The sequence below is a fragment of the Homalodisca vitripennis genome, chromosome 1, assembly GCF_021130785.1.
Source record: "Homalodisca vitripennis isolate AUS2020 chromosome 1, UT_GWSS_2.1, whole genome shotgun sequence".
In the NCBI taxonomy this organism is placed as follows: Eukaryota; Metazoa; Arthropoda; class Insecta; order Hemiptera; family Cicadellidae; genus Homalodisca; species Homalodisca vitripennis.
The window spans coordinates 228,875,709-228,891,375 of NC_060207.1; the positions used below are offsets into that span (position 1 = coordinate 228,875,709).

A 15,667-nucleotide genomic window follows, 5' to 3' on the forward strand; every position below is an offset into this window, starting at 1 on the left:
TGACAACTGATGCTCTCGGTGTTACTGACACATCGCCTCCTCACGCTCTTCCGCAGCCAACCTGTCAGTCACATCGTGTGATTAGACTGACTACTAATCTCGGTTCTTGTTAGTGTTACTGACACATCGCCTCCTCACGCTCTTCCGCAGCCATACCTGTCAGTCCACATTGTGCATCAGACTGACTACTGCTCTCGGTGTTACTGACACATCGCCTCCTCACGCTCTTTCCGCAGCCAACCTGTCAGTCACATTGTGCATCAGACTGACTACTACTCTTGGTGTTACTGGACACATCGCCTCCTCACGCTCTTCCGCAGCCAAACTGTCAGTCACATTGTGCATCAGACTGACTACTACTCTTGGTGTTACTGACACATCGCCTCCTCACGCTCTTCCGCAGCCAAACCTGTCAGTCACATTGTGCATCAGACTGACTACTACTCTCGGGTGTTACTGACACATCGCCTCCTCACGCTCTTCCGCAGCCAACCTGTCAGTCACATTGTGCATCAGACGGACTACTACTCTTGGTGTTACTGACACATCGCCTCCTCACGCTCTTCCGCAGCCAACTGTCAGTCACATTGTGCATCAGACTGACTACTACTCTTGGTGTTACTGACAAATCGCCTCCTCACGCTCTTCCGCACACAAACTGTCAGTCACATTGTGCATCAGACTGACTACTACTCTTGGTGTCTACTGACACATCGCCTCCTCACCGGCTCTTCCGCAGCCAACCTGTCAGTCACATTGTGCCATCAGACTGACTACTACTCTTGGTGTTTACGACACTTCGCCTCCTCACGCTCTTCCGCAGCCAACCTGTAAGTCACATTGTGCATCAGACTGACTACTGTTCTCGGTTCTTGTATAGTGTTACTGACACATCGCATTTAGCAACCACATTATGCACAGGAATGGTTCTTGTATAGTTTCATTAGCATTACTGTCACATTCAGAAGAGAACTACTTATAATTGTTTTGCATTTTTTGTGTACATATGTTATATTGCAAGAGATGAGCCAATGTGTAAACGACCGAGCGACTCACAGTGTATCAATCACTATCTGAGAAATGTGGCGTTGGCTAAGAGATAGGGTGCTTATCTTCTGATTAAAATTAAAATTAAACATGTTCTCACTAATATTGTTATCAGTGCCTTATGCAACGCTGTCAATGAGTGAATCAGATAGTGGCTTTGTCGATTGAAACATACATAACATACGGTTATCACTAAAACTGTCACTGATAAGCGAGCTCTTCTATTGAACCCCCTCGCCTCCACACACGGTCCGAGTATGGAGATATTCGCAGTTGTTTATCTAGTCACCTACCGGACTTTTTCGGCACCACTGTGGACCTCCCTTGTAATCGATTGTCACGGAGATAAAAATGGGCTCATTGTGAAGAAGGCAACGGTTGACACGGTCTGCCGGTCGGCGGTGTTGCCGCATCGTGCGGCGGCCTCGCCTCACACTGTGTGACATTTGTGGCGCGGCGTTGCCACTTTTCCGCCGCTGCCGTGTAGTAAAGTGTTACCCGCCCACAGCTACCTCGGTCTGCGTGGCCGACCGTGAACTTAACAGATCTGACACCGAGCAGAAGTGAGTCAGGGGCGGTGTATTGTCTTCTGAGCCAATCGACGAACTCGCTGTAAGTCTCCGGCTTTTGCTGATCACGAATAAACTTGCCAAAGTAGTGTCCGCAATGAGGAGTACTCTCGCTGATGAAACAGCTTACTGCAATTTCATTGAAGGAGGAGCTCTTCTTACTGGAAAGAACTATTCTATATTATTTTATAAAAGGAAACTCACAATTACCCAATAATTGTAAGATTTTCACACGAGGCCTTTCGACATCAAAGATTTGATGCCATCGTCAGGTGTGAATCAACAATTCGAAACAGCTGAAGTATGTTGAGCTCAGTTGACGTGATGGTGGACATTTCATTGAAGGAGGAGCTCTTCTTATTGGAAAAAACTTTTTTCTATTATTTTATACACACAATTATCCAATAATTTTAATATTTCACACAGTCACAGATTAATATCCTTCAATGAAATGTCGACCATCACGTCTACAGAGCTCAACAGACTTCAGACTGTTTTGAATGGTTGATTCGCACCTGACGATGCCATCTTTTATATCGAAAGGCCTTGTGTGAAAATATTAAATTGTTTGGATAATTGTAAGTTTTCTTTTATAAAACAATAGAAAATAACTTACTGCTAGTTTTTAAAATTAAATGGGTCGATAATTAATTGGATTTGTTGGGAAACGCGCCTTCTGGTATTACATCTTTTTACTGTATTTTACTTAGGAGAGGATGTTTCGAATGCAAATACCGCCCAGGGTTTCCTTTGCACGCTCGATACCGTGATTGGAAGTAACCACGTCACTGAAGATTATCACGCTGCACGATCGACTCGCCGCAGAAGCACGACTGAACCGGCCGCCATCTTGCCCCTTCCCCTCCCCCCCGCCGTGCCATTCCGCTCTCCTTGCATTACCCGAGATTATCGCGATCACGTGACATTCCATTCCACCGGTCCTCGTCCAGTGGGCTAATTTTAATTTTCGCCCATTTCAAGAGAGCTTCCTGAGGAAGTCGACCACCGCCAGGGAGTTGGAGGTTTAACAGGGCGGAACAGACACTGTATGCTAGCCTATCTCCTTCCGGTTGTTGGTATTTCAATGGGCGTTTTAATGAATCTGAGGTGCAATGGTCCTGGCAGTAGCATGGGTCTTCTATGTCTAAACATTTAAGGCTGCAAAGAGTTTACATCAAATTCTGCAAACAAAGTGAGATCTTGTAACATGTGCATCTGATCATTCTGGCTAGTCGTTGCTGTGTGCAGCTTTCCGATCGACATTTACAACTAACTCTGTTGGCACTTACCGAAAAATAGCATTGGAACTAAACCAACAGTTTCAAGATCCATAACAATTTATGATTTTCCTAGAGCAATGAAATTATCAAATATGTACATCAAATTCCACAAAGTCAGATCTTGTAACATATACATTTGATCATTCTAGGCTAGTCGTTGCTATGTGCAGCTTTCCGATCGACATTTACAACTAACTCTGTTGGCACTGACCGAAAAATAGCATTTGAAAAACCAACAGTATCAAGATACATAACAAGTTGTGATTTTCCTAGAGCAATGAAATTATCAAATTTATAGATCAAATTCCGCAAACAAAGAGAGATCTTGTTAAATTCTAGGCTAGTCGTTGCTATGTGCAGCTTTCCGATGAACATTTACAACTGATACTGTTGGCACTGACCGAAAAATATAATTTGAATTAAATCGAGTATCAAGATTCATATCAAGGGATTTTCCTCGAGCAATTCAATTTACACTGTTGACGTTAATATAATATTTCTCCCACAGCTGACAGCTGAAGGACGACAGGGTGGAAGGGTTATTCATTGTAAGGGTTTTCAGTGGTCGGAATTATAGATTCCGCGTACCAGAGCTCAGATACTCGGTGGGGATCAAAGGGCTGAATTATCGCCCGAGGCCAGGTAGGAAGGGCTTCCTTTGTATCGATCTTAATGTTAGTCATCGGTGTGGAACGGCTGCGTTGACCTTCGTGCCCCGGCCAGGCCAGCTTTGACCATACCTGCTACCTGATTCACTGGAAGAACATTTAATACTGGAGGATTAAATTGACCGAGATTTCTTTTCTTTACTGATGTATTTTTTCTTTAGTAGGGCTCGAAGAGCTGTGGGCAAGAAGTTTCTCGTAAAATGATCCTGACAACACGGAGGTCACAACGACGACGATGACGTTTTGGTTGTAAACATTATCTTTATCGATCAGTCGTTGTTCGCCAGTCATTTCGCGAGCCAGCCAGCGTAGTAGACGCGGAAGAAGTTACCGACGACTCGCCGGTCCAGTCCGGTCCCGCTCGAGTTGGTTGAGGAGGTTGAACGTACAACACTTCACTTGTTGCTGTTTTTTAAACGGGCGCCGGTGGTGGGGAGGTGAGGGGGGAGGGAGCAGCGCGCTCTCAGTTCTTTGTCTGCCGTCGTGTAGTGCGCCTCGACAGCGCCTCGCTTCCGTTTCAACAGTGTTTTATCAAGTTCAAAAATTTAGTATTTAGAGTTGTCGAGCTCAGTGGACGTCACAGGATCGAACAAAACTACAGGACAAGTTCGGAGGACGACGGTCGACCGGAGTATTTGTGTCATGTGGTTTGACTTTCAGGTCTGGATTGAAGGTCACCCGACAGTCTAGTGGTCACGGTGAGTTTCGCTTACGTATTTCGGTCATTGTGTTTTTATTATCGATTACATCACGTTACATTGTGTTCACTTGGGGGAAAAAATTGTGTCCGAAACAATAAATAATCCGGTTTATTAAGATTATATTTGTTAGTTACAGTTTCAACTAATACGAAGCCAGTAGAGCAGCGTGCGTGGATGGTAATTAGTGAAATGATTAAATTCTACTCGATTAGACGGTGGAGAAGCGCGTCTAACACTGGGTCTAATAGTGTATTTGTGGACCAGGGGTGGGGAGTCAGACTCCATTTTGCCACGTTACCACTTGGTAGTTCATGCCTCCATTGCCACATCGTTGTGTCGAGCCACAATGCATTTCCAGTTTCCTTCTGCTCTACGCCACTGCCACAAATTGTTTTCCCAAAACGAACCGGAAACAATCGTTACGTTTCCGTTTGTTAAACATTCCGTTATTTTCCCCACTTTGAATCACATTTACGTAATTGATTAGTGCTGCACGTGTACAATAAAAAACAGATTGTGGTTAAAAATAAAAATGTATGGTGTATAAATAGTTGTAGGTAAATAGTCTTAAAATGTTTGTTGCGATAATTTGACCTTGTGCACAATGTGTTGTGCCTTTATATCCGTAATTGATTACGGGCCATAACATATTATAACTTAACGAGTTGGACTATCATTGTTTAGTTCTGAAATTGGTGTTCGATATCGGGTTCATTAGAGCAATCAGAGGTGGCCATGAAAAGTGCGGCCAGAATTGGCCTGGGTGTCCACGGGTAGTAGAAAGTAGGCGGTACGACATAATACATGGCCTACATAACGTGTAAATTATTCACCCGCGCGCGGCAGCGGCCGTGATTGTATAGATAAGCTATTTGGGACAGGTTGCTTATTAATCTGTTTACAGTTCCAACTGCATTCCTTACGTGTGGCCCATCCCTCGCAGCGGGAGAGGGCTATTTTTAGTCCGCCACCCCTCTCCACCCTCCTCCCCTCGCATAGCGCGCATTGTCTGCCTTGCCGTTCCCAATTGATTGTTCTCCCCCTTCCCCACCCCCCGTCCCGTCCCGCGCCTTTCCCCTTCTAATCGCCTCCTTTCCACGAAATGTTTTATCATCCCGTTTTACTTTTATGTCGGCAGGGTTACGCCAAGCCGAGTTTCTCCGATAACAAAGTTAAATCGTACAACTTCTTCGTGCCTCTGTTCGTCGTCGTACGAGAGTCGGAACTTTCCTGCTGCTTTGCTCTGGGATTGGGTTTGTTTACTTTTTATACTGTTGTTCTTCTGTCCCGTGTTTACTTTTAGTGTACAATGCGACGATAGCTTATCTGTCTTTATTCGGTAGATTCGGTTTATCGCCATCCCCTGTATAAATAAATGCAAAGTTAAAAGACGGTCAACATTGTTTACTAAAGAAAAACAAAACGTTAATTCCGTTCAAAGACCAGACGTGTAGTGTGAAGTTTTACGTTTATTGGACTTTCCTTAATTTACACGCCAGGAAATTAATAAACATTAATTAATATTTATAAGTGGAGTATTGCAAGTCATGGTGGTTAATGTAGTCACTCCTTATAACTGATTTCAGATACCGCTTGTCCTTGTTGGTCTTGAAAAGTTAACAGGCGGCCATCTTGATTTTATGGTGACATAAGAACAACGTCATTTCTATAATTATAAAGGTTATTCGGGACATGATCTCTAACTTTCGTGTACTTCATGGTTTAAGTATTAAACAATTGTACACTTTATTACTTAAAAGAACTAAAACTAAAAGCATTTCGATGTGTATTATTTGTATCATTAAAATTAGAGTTCTTCCATAACGCTATGGTCAGATTGCGGAAAACCGCACATGGTTTCAGATTGTAGAACATTTCAAGGTCATTTCACTACAACATGCATGTACGTAATCAAGTAAAACGCTACTAATTGAGGGTCTAATCCTACTATTGCTATAACTTAGTTTCCGTTTTTTTTACTCCATACTTAAGTTAAGTTTCCTAATATCCTGGTGATACAAGTCCTTCGTTCTGTTCAGCAAATTCAGGTCTTGCAGAGAGTAAAGACAGCATTTCAAGAACATAGTCAGGAAAAATCTTTGAAAAAACCACTAATTGAGGGTCTACTCCTACTATTGCTATAACTTAGTTTCCGTTTTTTTTACTCCATGCTTAAGTTGTTTTCTTAATATCTTGCTGATACACGTCCTTCGTTCTGTTCAGCGAATTCAGGTCTTGCAGAGAGTAAAGACAGTATTTCAAGACCATAGACAGGAAAAATTTTGGTTGAGGTGGCGTAGGGGGGGGGTTCAAGATAATAGTTTCCCGTAATGTACAGAAAGTAAGGCTTATTCCACATTTTGTCCCTTAAATTGTTTTTGACCCGTTTCAAAGTCAATAATCTTTTGTTAAAAAACTAATTGTCAGAATTAAAAATTAGGGGGGGGGCCGTACCCCGTTCTACGCTACATTCTTGGAAGTACATAGTAGTAACGGAATCCTGCCACATGGGAAGGTTCTATGGAGCAGACGGGTCTGTGAATACATAACAATGGTAGAAATGTTTCGCAATCCAGATTCTTCCTCGCGTAGCGAGATAAATTAACGTAGCGTAGAAGCTCGGCCCGGAAAGGGTGCAATTAGGAGGTTGGTGCACCTGCATCGCAAGAGTGACTCACGTCGGTCACATGACGGACTGACTCACTGAGTCACTGAGGAAAGATTGGCCTGGCCCGCGAATCGCTTAGCTTACGTAATCTAATGGGCTGACTACAACTGGCGTTATAAGTTACTGCTGTGTGCGTTCAGTAATAATTCCGGCGATTGCGTGTGTCTAACTAGCGCAAGCCACGCCACTTGTCACTGCCTCGACAAGTATGACGAGTGTCTTCGTAATTGTCACAAGGTCAACGTTAAGATAAGTTGATATTTGGCAGATTGCCAGAAGAATAACGATACGAATTGTAAACTTTAGATAAGTACGTGTAGATTCAGATAGCATCTTCTTGCATGGGCAAATTCTTGAAAAATTGGTTTCAGTGATGGGGTTAAAATTGTTTGCAATTTCCGTTGAAGAAACATCACGATTCGATCACGTGTCCAGAGTAAAGATGACGCAACCAGTTGAATACATTGCTGTTTGTTCTGTGATTATTTATCAGCTGGGATTACTTGTGTAATTATAGCTCTCGCTGTACCAGCTGATGCCCCGTTGATCTTTGGCTTCTGATGAGGATTAGTGTAATCATGGGCGTGTTTTATCGCTAGTTGTTGGATACTACAGAATTTCAGATTAAAAAAAACAGTTGTTGCAACTGTTTATAGGTGTTTATTTTTATTTGGACTTGCTAATAAGTTAGAACTTTATGTAGTTGGATTGTTAAGCCGTGGTAAAAAATAGATAGGGTGTAAAATTATCGAGCATAACCCAGGGTTGAAGGCTTTAGAAGGTGAAATTTGGAATTAATTTCAAGTAGGACATCTAGAGCTCTGGAAAATAAAAAAATGTACGAGTTTAACATAAATGTAGGCTCCTTTCACGATTAATTGCAATGTAATGTTTCTGAACGCCCTGATGTCATGATGTAGTCACACACTCAGTAATCGCACAATCGTTTCTGAAAATATAGTACGGTGTGGAGTGGCGAAACTATAAGCGGCGACAGTGAGTGTAAGTCAGTCAGTCCAGTTAGAAAGAGAAAGCCACTACTATTTATAGGTAGTAGCGATAGCTTTGTTGCGATAACAAAACGTGATAAGCGACCACAATGTGGCGTCCATTACAGTGTATACGATACGGCTGTTACACAATTGTGTCCCCGTACTTCCGGCAGTGACATTGCTCTTCCGCTCGACACAGGCTCAAGGTCAACAGTGTCATCATCGGCTCTCTCCCAGTACAGGGTATCTCCAATTCTTCGAGAACTTTCGAGTTTTCATCCAAAGTCCTGGAACGAGTTTCTTCTTCTTTGGGGCGGCCTATTGCCGTGCACTTAAGCCTCAAGGGCCCTTTGCACACCATGAGGCCTACCAGTCTATGATTTCAGCAGTTCTACAAACCGCCGAAAGCAACCTATCAGATCCTTCTGGGGAAATTCACCACCCTTGTCCAAACTACCAAAGATGGCATACCGCTCCCTTGCTGTTGCAGGACGATCAAACAGCAAGTGTTCAGCAGTTTCCTCCTGCTCATCATTCACATTCTACAGAGCGGCTCCTCCCGAAGGATGCCGACTCTGTGAAGATGCTTCCTCAGGTGACCATGTCCCGTCGTAATCAGACCTATAACCCGAGAAGTCATCAATCTACTTGTGGATAGATCAGATAACCTCAGGGTTATAATTTCCAGTTATCCAACTTTGTATTACACAAATTGCTAGAATGTCCGAAATGTTCCTTAAGGCACCTATTGTGTTTATTCACTTTAGAGCCCAAAATTGGACCATTGGGGTAAATCTGGAATAAGGTATTGTGCTGTTCAATTCTAAATAACTAACTTTCGGAATATTTATCCTTGAAACTTCCACTGAAAGTAGTGTTTAATTACAGTCAGAGCTTTATGATTGTATTCACAAAGAGTGCACATCATGTATGGATTAATCAGCGAGTTACATACTGACTACTGACCGTGGTTACACAACGGTCCGGGCAGCCTTGAAACACCCGTGTTGGTATTCTCTCACAGCGCCACTTCCGCCGTTTGTTCACCGCAGCCGGTCCCATCCCAGCCCTTCCTTTCCTCGCAACGTGGCACCCCGCCTCCGCTAATTTGTGTAGTGTGGGATCGCGATAATGAGTCTCCACTTCCTTCGCGTGCCGCAGGAGTCACATGCAATATGTAGACCAGATGGTACGGGTGCAATGAGTCGTTCAAGTTGAGGCCACACAGAAGTACGAGCCAAGTTCCTCGCCGAGATCGGGAAGACCCGTGATTTTCCAGGATTACTTGGAAGCGACGAAGGGTGGTGGGGTGGCGGCGTTAGCAGAACAATGGTTGCCAGCTGGACAGCGGCCAAGTGCATTAAAATAGCTGGCAGACCTCTACCGTACCGCTCACACAGACATCATGGCTGGACTGTCAGGGTCACCGTAGTGTGCACAGTCCAAGCTCTGCTCTGCGTGTGTGTTGCATTGTTGCCGTTATTGGTATAATGTTTAATATGGGTAACAATGCAATACAACAAAAATCGGCGATGGAAAAGATGGTTTCAAAACTCCACAGTATTGTAACAAAAGGTGAGACGAGATCGTTAGGTACTGAATAAAAGTTGCATTTTCATGTCATTACAGTATGAGGGAGAAAGATTTGAGATGACGCAGGAAAGTACTGTAGCTCCAAACGAGGCGCGAGCCCGAATGTTGAAGCGGCACCTGCACCAGAGCGCGTCCGTATCCACAGGCTGTTCCCTTTCATGACACGTCGTTAAATCCTTGTTGTTCAAGGAGGTAATTTATTTCCTACCGCTCGAGGCCTCTGAGGACAATGGCGACGGCGGCGGTACGGCCTTAGCTGGCTTCTCGTCTCGGGCACGGGACCTTGGCCTGCAAGCTACCTCGGATTTGGACATGATGTTCTTTAACAACACGAACTCGCGTCATTCCAAGGATCCTCTTTTAAATGAGGACGTTACTTAAGAGTTTGGTCGGACACGAATTAGAAGAGCCTAAATTAATCACAAAGTGTTCAGGTTATTATAGAAGACGTACAGGTGCAGAAGTCGAAGTGAACGGAGTAGAGTTTCCAGGAAGATCGAGGCGATTAGGAGCTGGGAACCGATGGAATTGGGAGAAAGTGGGAACTGGCAGAGGTCGCTTTCGGCATTAATGGCCAATACTGACAGGTTAAGGTACTGAACAGCTGATTGTACTGAGTACTGTAGTGCTATTTGTATGTGGGAAACATGGGATTGTATCGATTCAAGGAGTGCAAGATTCTGTTGATTCTGAAAATGATTTCCAGTGCACGCCGGGGGAGGAATGAAGAGATGCTAATTTTCTTAATAGCCAAGGTTAGTTTGTACCGACGAATCTTGTGACTAGTACAAGATACTATGTTCCAACAACAAAAGATTTTTAGGAGGCAGAAAACTATACTTGCTAAAGTTTGATATTAGTGGTGGCTATTAAAGTAGTGCATCGCTTGGTTAAACTGCCTTTGCTAATTGGTTTTCGAAATTGACGTATAATAAACTGAGCTTTCTCGTCGAAACAACCTGTGATCAAACTCTTAAGAGTGATACAGACTTTGCAAAATGTAAAGGCCTTGAACGTATCACAGCATAATCTCAATAAAAGATGATGACTACCTATTTTTGGAATTCCGTAACTAAATGATGAAGACTCGACGCACAAAATGCACGAAAGACGGTGTGCGATCCAGGAATAGTGAATGTGGAGCAAAAGGATGAATCAATCGGCCCTGGACACTAATGAGTATGTAAACTAGCGCCGTGCTGTCACCGTGTACAGTGTACTGAACTCGACCGCGCCCCCCCTCGCCCCTCTCGCTGTGAACCGGTTTGTCCGGATTAAATACCCCTCGCCCCCCTCCCTCTCCCGGCATCATACATTATTCAGGCCGGTCCCCGCCTATCTGCTGTCCATCTGGCATGTGGTCATGGCGCCGCCACTCCGGCCCCAGTTTTTGCCCTACCCTACTCTACCCTACCCACCGTCCTGAACAAGTCAGATTATACTCTGCTTTATGATATGATGCCGGTTGCCACTTTTTTCCGGCCCGATGAATTCGGCCGGTTCTCCTTGGAAGGTGGCGGCGCGCAGGGGTGTAGCTATTGGTCTGTTTACTACCAGAGGATTGCGCAACGCTTTTATCGCGTTGCGACGACATGGGTTAAGCATTAAAGGTTGTGAAAATTCTCGTCTCTGTCGATTCCACAATTGTTTTCGTAGACGTGCCTGAAAGAATTGTGCTATAGATGTGACCGTTTGGATGTTTTTATTACGCAACAACACTAATACGTAGGATTGTGTTGGAATTTTGCACGTCCTTGACTTTGGCACTCGAATACCATGAATAAGCCTGGTTGTAGAAGCTCAGTGTGAAACTTTAATGGACTCTTTCTTTACATTATTGGTCCTTCAAACATTGATCCTCAGATGGGAATGTCTTATTACATATCTGGAACGCTACGGAACTATTGTGTGACAGCTAGTTTGTTTTGTCACTATTTGAAATTAAATGGCTTTTGAGAGGTATTAGTATCGAATTATCTTGTTTAATTCCATTTCAACTTTCAGATGAGAATGTATGATGAGAACTAGAGGCCGGGATTTATGAAAGAATACTTTTTTTTGTTCTGATTTTCGCCTCAGTGCGCCTTGCAGTGAAGATTCTCTCTGGGTTTGGGCAACTATTACGTGACATGGTGTCCGGACGTGACCTTGGCCCGGGGTCATCTCGTCATGACGTCACCAATCGGTCCAATTGGTGTAATTGATGTATTCAAACTGCCCGGTGCCCCTTGCTCCATTCCCCACAGCACTGTGTTGGCACTTCTCGCCCACACTGTAGGCTGCGCCGCCGCTGTAAAGATATATCAGGCGCCGTGGATCTCTTTTCCCGATTTCTCTTCCGCTTGCTCTCCTCGGACCGTTCCTTTAATCCATTTTTGGAATTGCCATTCAGCGATTTCCCTATCGTTGGTAGGGTTACTGGATGAACTTTTTTACTTTGGGTAAACGCGTTAAAATTTACACCTCGGTATTTTATTCTAAATTCCGCAGATGGTCTCTGAAAAAGTAACATTTTCTACTCTGATTATTGTATTTATTAGCGGTGACGATGTGGGAGATGTAGATAAGAGTAGATGGGAAAGTCAAGTGCCGTACCCAAGTTATTTACGTGAAACCCTACAATCGTATTGTCGGTCCATATATTGTACTTTATGAAAATTAGCGTGTCTTTAATGAGAGATAGCCTAAACTAATATATTTATGTCTACATTTGTATACGAATTCAACCAAAAAGCCATGTGATCCTAAATATTATGGTCTAAATGTATGTATTTCGCTCCATTTATTATATAGAATTAGGTAAGAATGAATGGAATATTTTTACTGGCCTACAGTATGTTGTAAAATATTAATGTGTTGTAGTATGTTTTGTAGCTTTACAGATATTTTTGAGACAGACTATGTTGATAATTTCAAGTAGTTGTCAGCAACGGTTAAAATTGATAATGAATCGCTGGGCCTATCTTAACACCACGTGTGCTGCGCAACAAAATATACATTCTCGGAGAACATCCTCCACGACCAGTCCTTTCTTCTTGTCCCCGACTTGGGCACTGTTACTCAACTATATCGAGCTTTGAGTTTTCACTCTTTCCCCGTTGGGTTGTCCTGAGGAGATACGTTTCTGCCAACTTACCCTGCGGAAGTACAACTTTACCGATAATTGTCGGTCGAGTAAAGAGACACTGGGTGAACCCCCCTGAGCCAACCGTGGAGTCAACGGTTGCTTTCTCCGGGGGCTTTTGTTCGCGGCAACAGAATGGGAGAGGGGCAAAGACTAGCAGTGCAGAAGGCCGTACCGTTACTTGGCTCTAGGCAGAGTCTATTGCAGACTACACTGTCAGCCGTTCCGTCCTCGGTCAAAGAGTTCTTTTTGGACCACTTATCCGTATTTTCGGGAAGAGATTCAGGGAAGTTCACGGTTACGGCAGGAATTGACTGCCCGCTGCAGTGTTCCGTGCCAGCAAATGTCCACGGTCGGCGTGACGTGATTCCTACTCAGCGAACTTCCCAGCCATTCCGTATCGATTTTCACTTGGCCCTCATTGCTGTTGTCGGGCGGCGGTGAGTAGGGGGGGGGGGTTCCTGCCAACAACCAGTAATACGTGATCCCTGCTCGCCTTGTGAGTTTCACCGCGGCAGATCACTGGACTTTCCTTGCCGGATAGCGGGAAATCTACATTCGGCTTTAAATAGATGTTCACCGTTTAATTTAACCCTTTCGGCGCTCGGCTTTATGGACATTTGCAAAAATAATAATTAAGATATATCAAGAGTAGCATTTAAGGGTGCATCTTGTTTGGAATCAAGATAATTCCGTAAGAAAAATAAGTACATATACGAGTAAATTTTTGGAAAACTTCCAACAAGTTACATCGTATATGGTTTATTTGTTATTGCTTCCAAAATATATTTTGTGAAGGAAAGTGGATTTTCCCGAACATTTGCCATTGTCGTTCAGTGATACAAAAACGGTAACACTACGTTTCGAGATCTGCAATCTGATCTCTTCTTCAGGTGAATACTAACCTAACACATATTTAGGAACTGGGTTGAAATGAACGAATCATACCAGAGCGTTGTGACACGCCTAAGTCAGGAATCACAACCACCATATTGTGTGTCAGCTTCACTAACTCTAAAACATGCACTTAATACAAAAACAGTACAGAATACAGGTCACCCAATAGGTCTGCATTCATCGACCAACAACCTATGACTCTAGTCTGATAGATATTTTGTATCGATTAATCGTTTTACAGTTGAACGATCTTCATTACTCTTTTTGGTGTCAAAGTCAAGAAATGTAAAACACTTTAAATAAAAGTGATATATTTTTCAAGTTAGAGTTAATTCTATTTCTAATACAAAATCTTTTTTTAGAAGAACAGTTAATTTAATTCTATCTTTATTATGATTTCAAGTCATGGCTGTACCAATTATTATGTAGAATTAAAAAAAATAATTGAAGACATGCATCTTGTCACAGGCTTGGCAGTTTTGGAACAGGATGTGAGCAAATAGCCTGGCAGCGAAAGGGTTAATATTAAGGCACTTGTTTTATATCCCCTCACGACATTGAACAGTCATGTTTGCTTGTACCAACAGATCGGTAGGCCAGCTGCGGAATACAATAGTTGATACAGCCAAGTAACATGTGCGAGTACCAAGAACCAGTGGAGTGGAGCCGGCTGGTATGATATGTCACGTGATGTGGCTGGCCGGAAGTGCGTGTGCAGCGCCGCCATGATGCAACGGTGGCGTGCCTTGTCCGCTCGCCATACATTGATGTTTGTGTAGATACTGTCACTTACAGTCGGGTACGATGGGCGTCTGCTTGCACGAGCTATTAACGAACGTTATTCTGTCACTCTACTCTCGTGTCATACGCAATATATGTTCACGGTACTGTCGAGCAAATCGTTTATTTTATCCTTTGTTGCAGATAAACCGGACGGAAAGAAGAAGCCTAGAGCCAAGCGGAAAAACAATGGGACCAAGGTACCGGTGGCCAGGAGCAAGGAGGACCTAGAGAACAAGGGGAAGAAGCGACGCGCCGTAGAACCACGACCTGCCAAGAAGAAAGTGTTGGAGGACACGAACAACAGTAAACTCCGGAGACTCGTGGAGGTTCGAGTGGAAGATTGTCTGCGGAGAGTGAACAAGGATCTGAGTGTAGCCGCGAGTGCGCCGGTGGCAGTGCCGAGTCCCTCCCCCTCCCCCTCGCCGCCACAGTCGCCGTCCCCCCCGTCGCCCCCAGTGATCGAGGAAGACGATGCCAAGAGTGTCCCGGAACCAGTGACCGCGCCGGACCCGGAAGTCCCGGCCGAGCCGACATCCCAGTTTCCCCCGGCGGTCGACGATGACGGCCCGCTGCCCTCGTCTTCGCCCGAGAGGATGGAGCTGGTCGGCGACGGTTCCGCAGCATCGGCCTTACTGCGCTTCCCGGACGACCGTTCAGACTCCGGAGTGAGTAGCCTGCGCAGCGGCAGTGGCGATGAGAGGTCTGGCTCTCGCTCCAGCGCTCTGAGCAGTAGTGACGAGCCCCAAGCCAAGAGCGTCGCCCCCGCCACCAAGAGTTCCTCACCCGTCGTCTGGCGAGAACCCGGAGCCGAGGTGAGGCACGTCCACAGCGTGCAGCATCAGACGCTGCTCATGTCGCACCCTCAGGGCGGCAACCCGGGGGCCTCACACTACCCGCCCCCACCGCCCATGATGGGCCATCCCCTGCACCATCTGCCACCCCCAGCCACCCACCTCTACACGCAGCACGTGGCCGACATGTTGTGGAAGCCGAGATATCCGCCTCAGATACCTGTCAATACGCACCTTCACCCTACGCCGGCCGAGGAGCTTCTGGAGCGCGAGAGGGCCTTCGCCCAGGACCGTGACCGCCAGGATCGGCTCATCAGGTAGGTCATATTTATAGGTATAAATATAAAAACGAAATATTTTATCTGGGGGCTGACAGCCCTAATGGTATTCCCGAGGATCATTGATCAGATTTATTGATTCTTGGTTCAGTTGGTTGGATTTTAAATTCAATCAGAAATGTTATATGGCAAACTCCCAGTTGATGATTCAGAGCAGCCAAATTGGCGACAATTGTAGATGGTGTTTTAGTGTGTGTAGTGAGTGACAAAGACGTG

At 44.7% G+C, this 15,667-nt stretch overlaps 1 protein-coding gene across 2 annotated transcripts in view; it reads left to right on the forward strand.

Annotated features, from left to right (window-relative positions):
- LOC124353126 (lysine-specific demethylase 3A-like) overlaps positions 1 to 15,667 on the forward strand; it is a 281,811-nt gene that overhangs the window by 239,515 nt on the left and 26,629 nt on the right. For both annotated transcript variants that reach the window (XM_046802970.1, XM_046802971.1), the window contains exon 8: positions 14,464 to 15,430. In XM_046802970.1, coding sequence (XP_046658926.1) covers positions 14,464 to 15,430 — 967 coding nt within the window. The remainder of the gene's footprint in view (positions 1 to 14,463; positions 15,431 to 15,667) is intronic.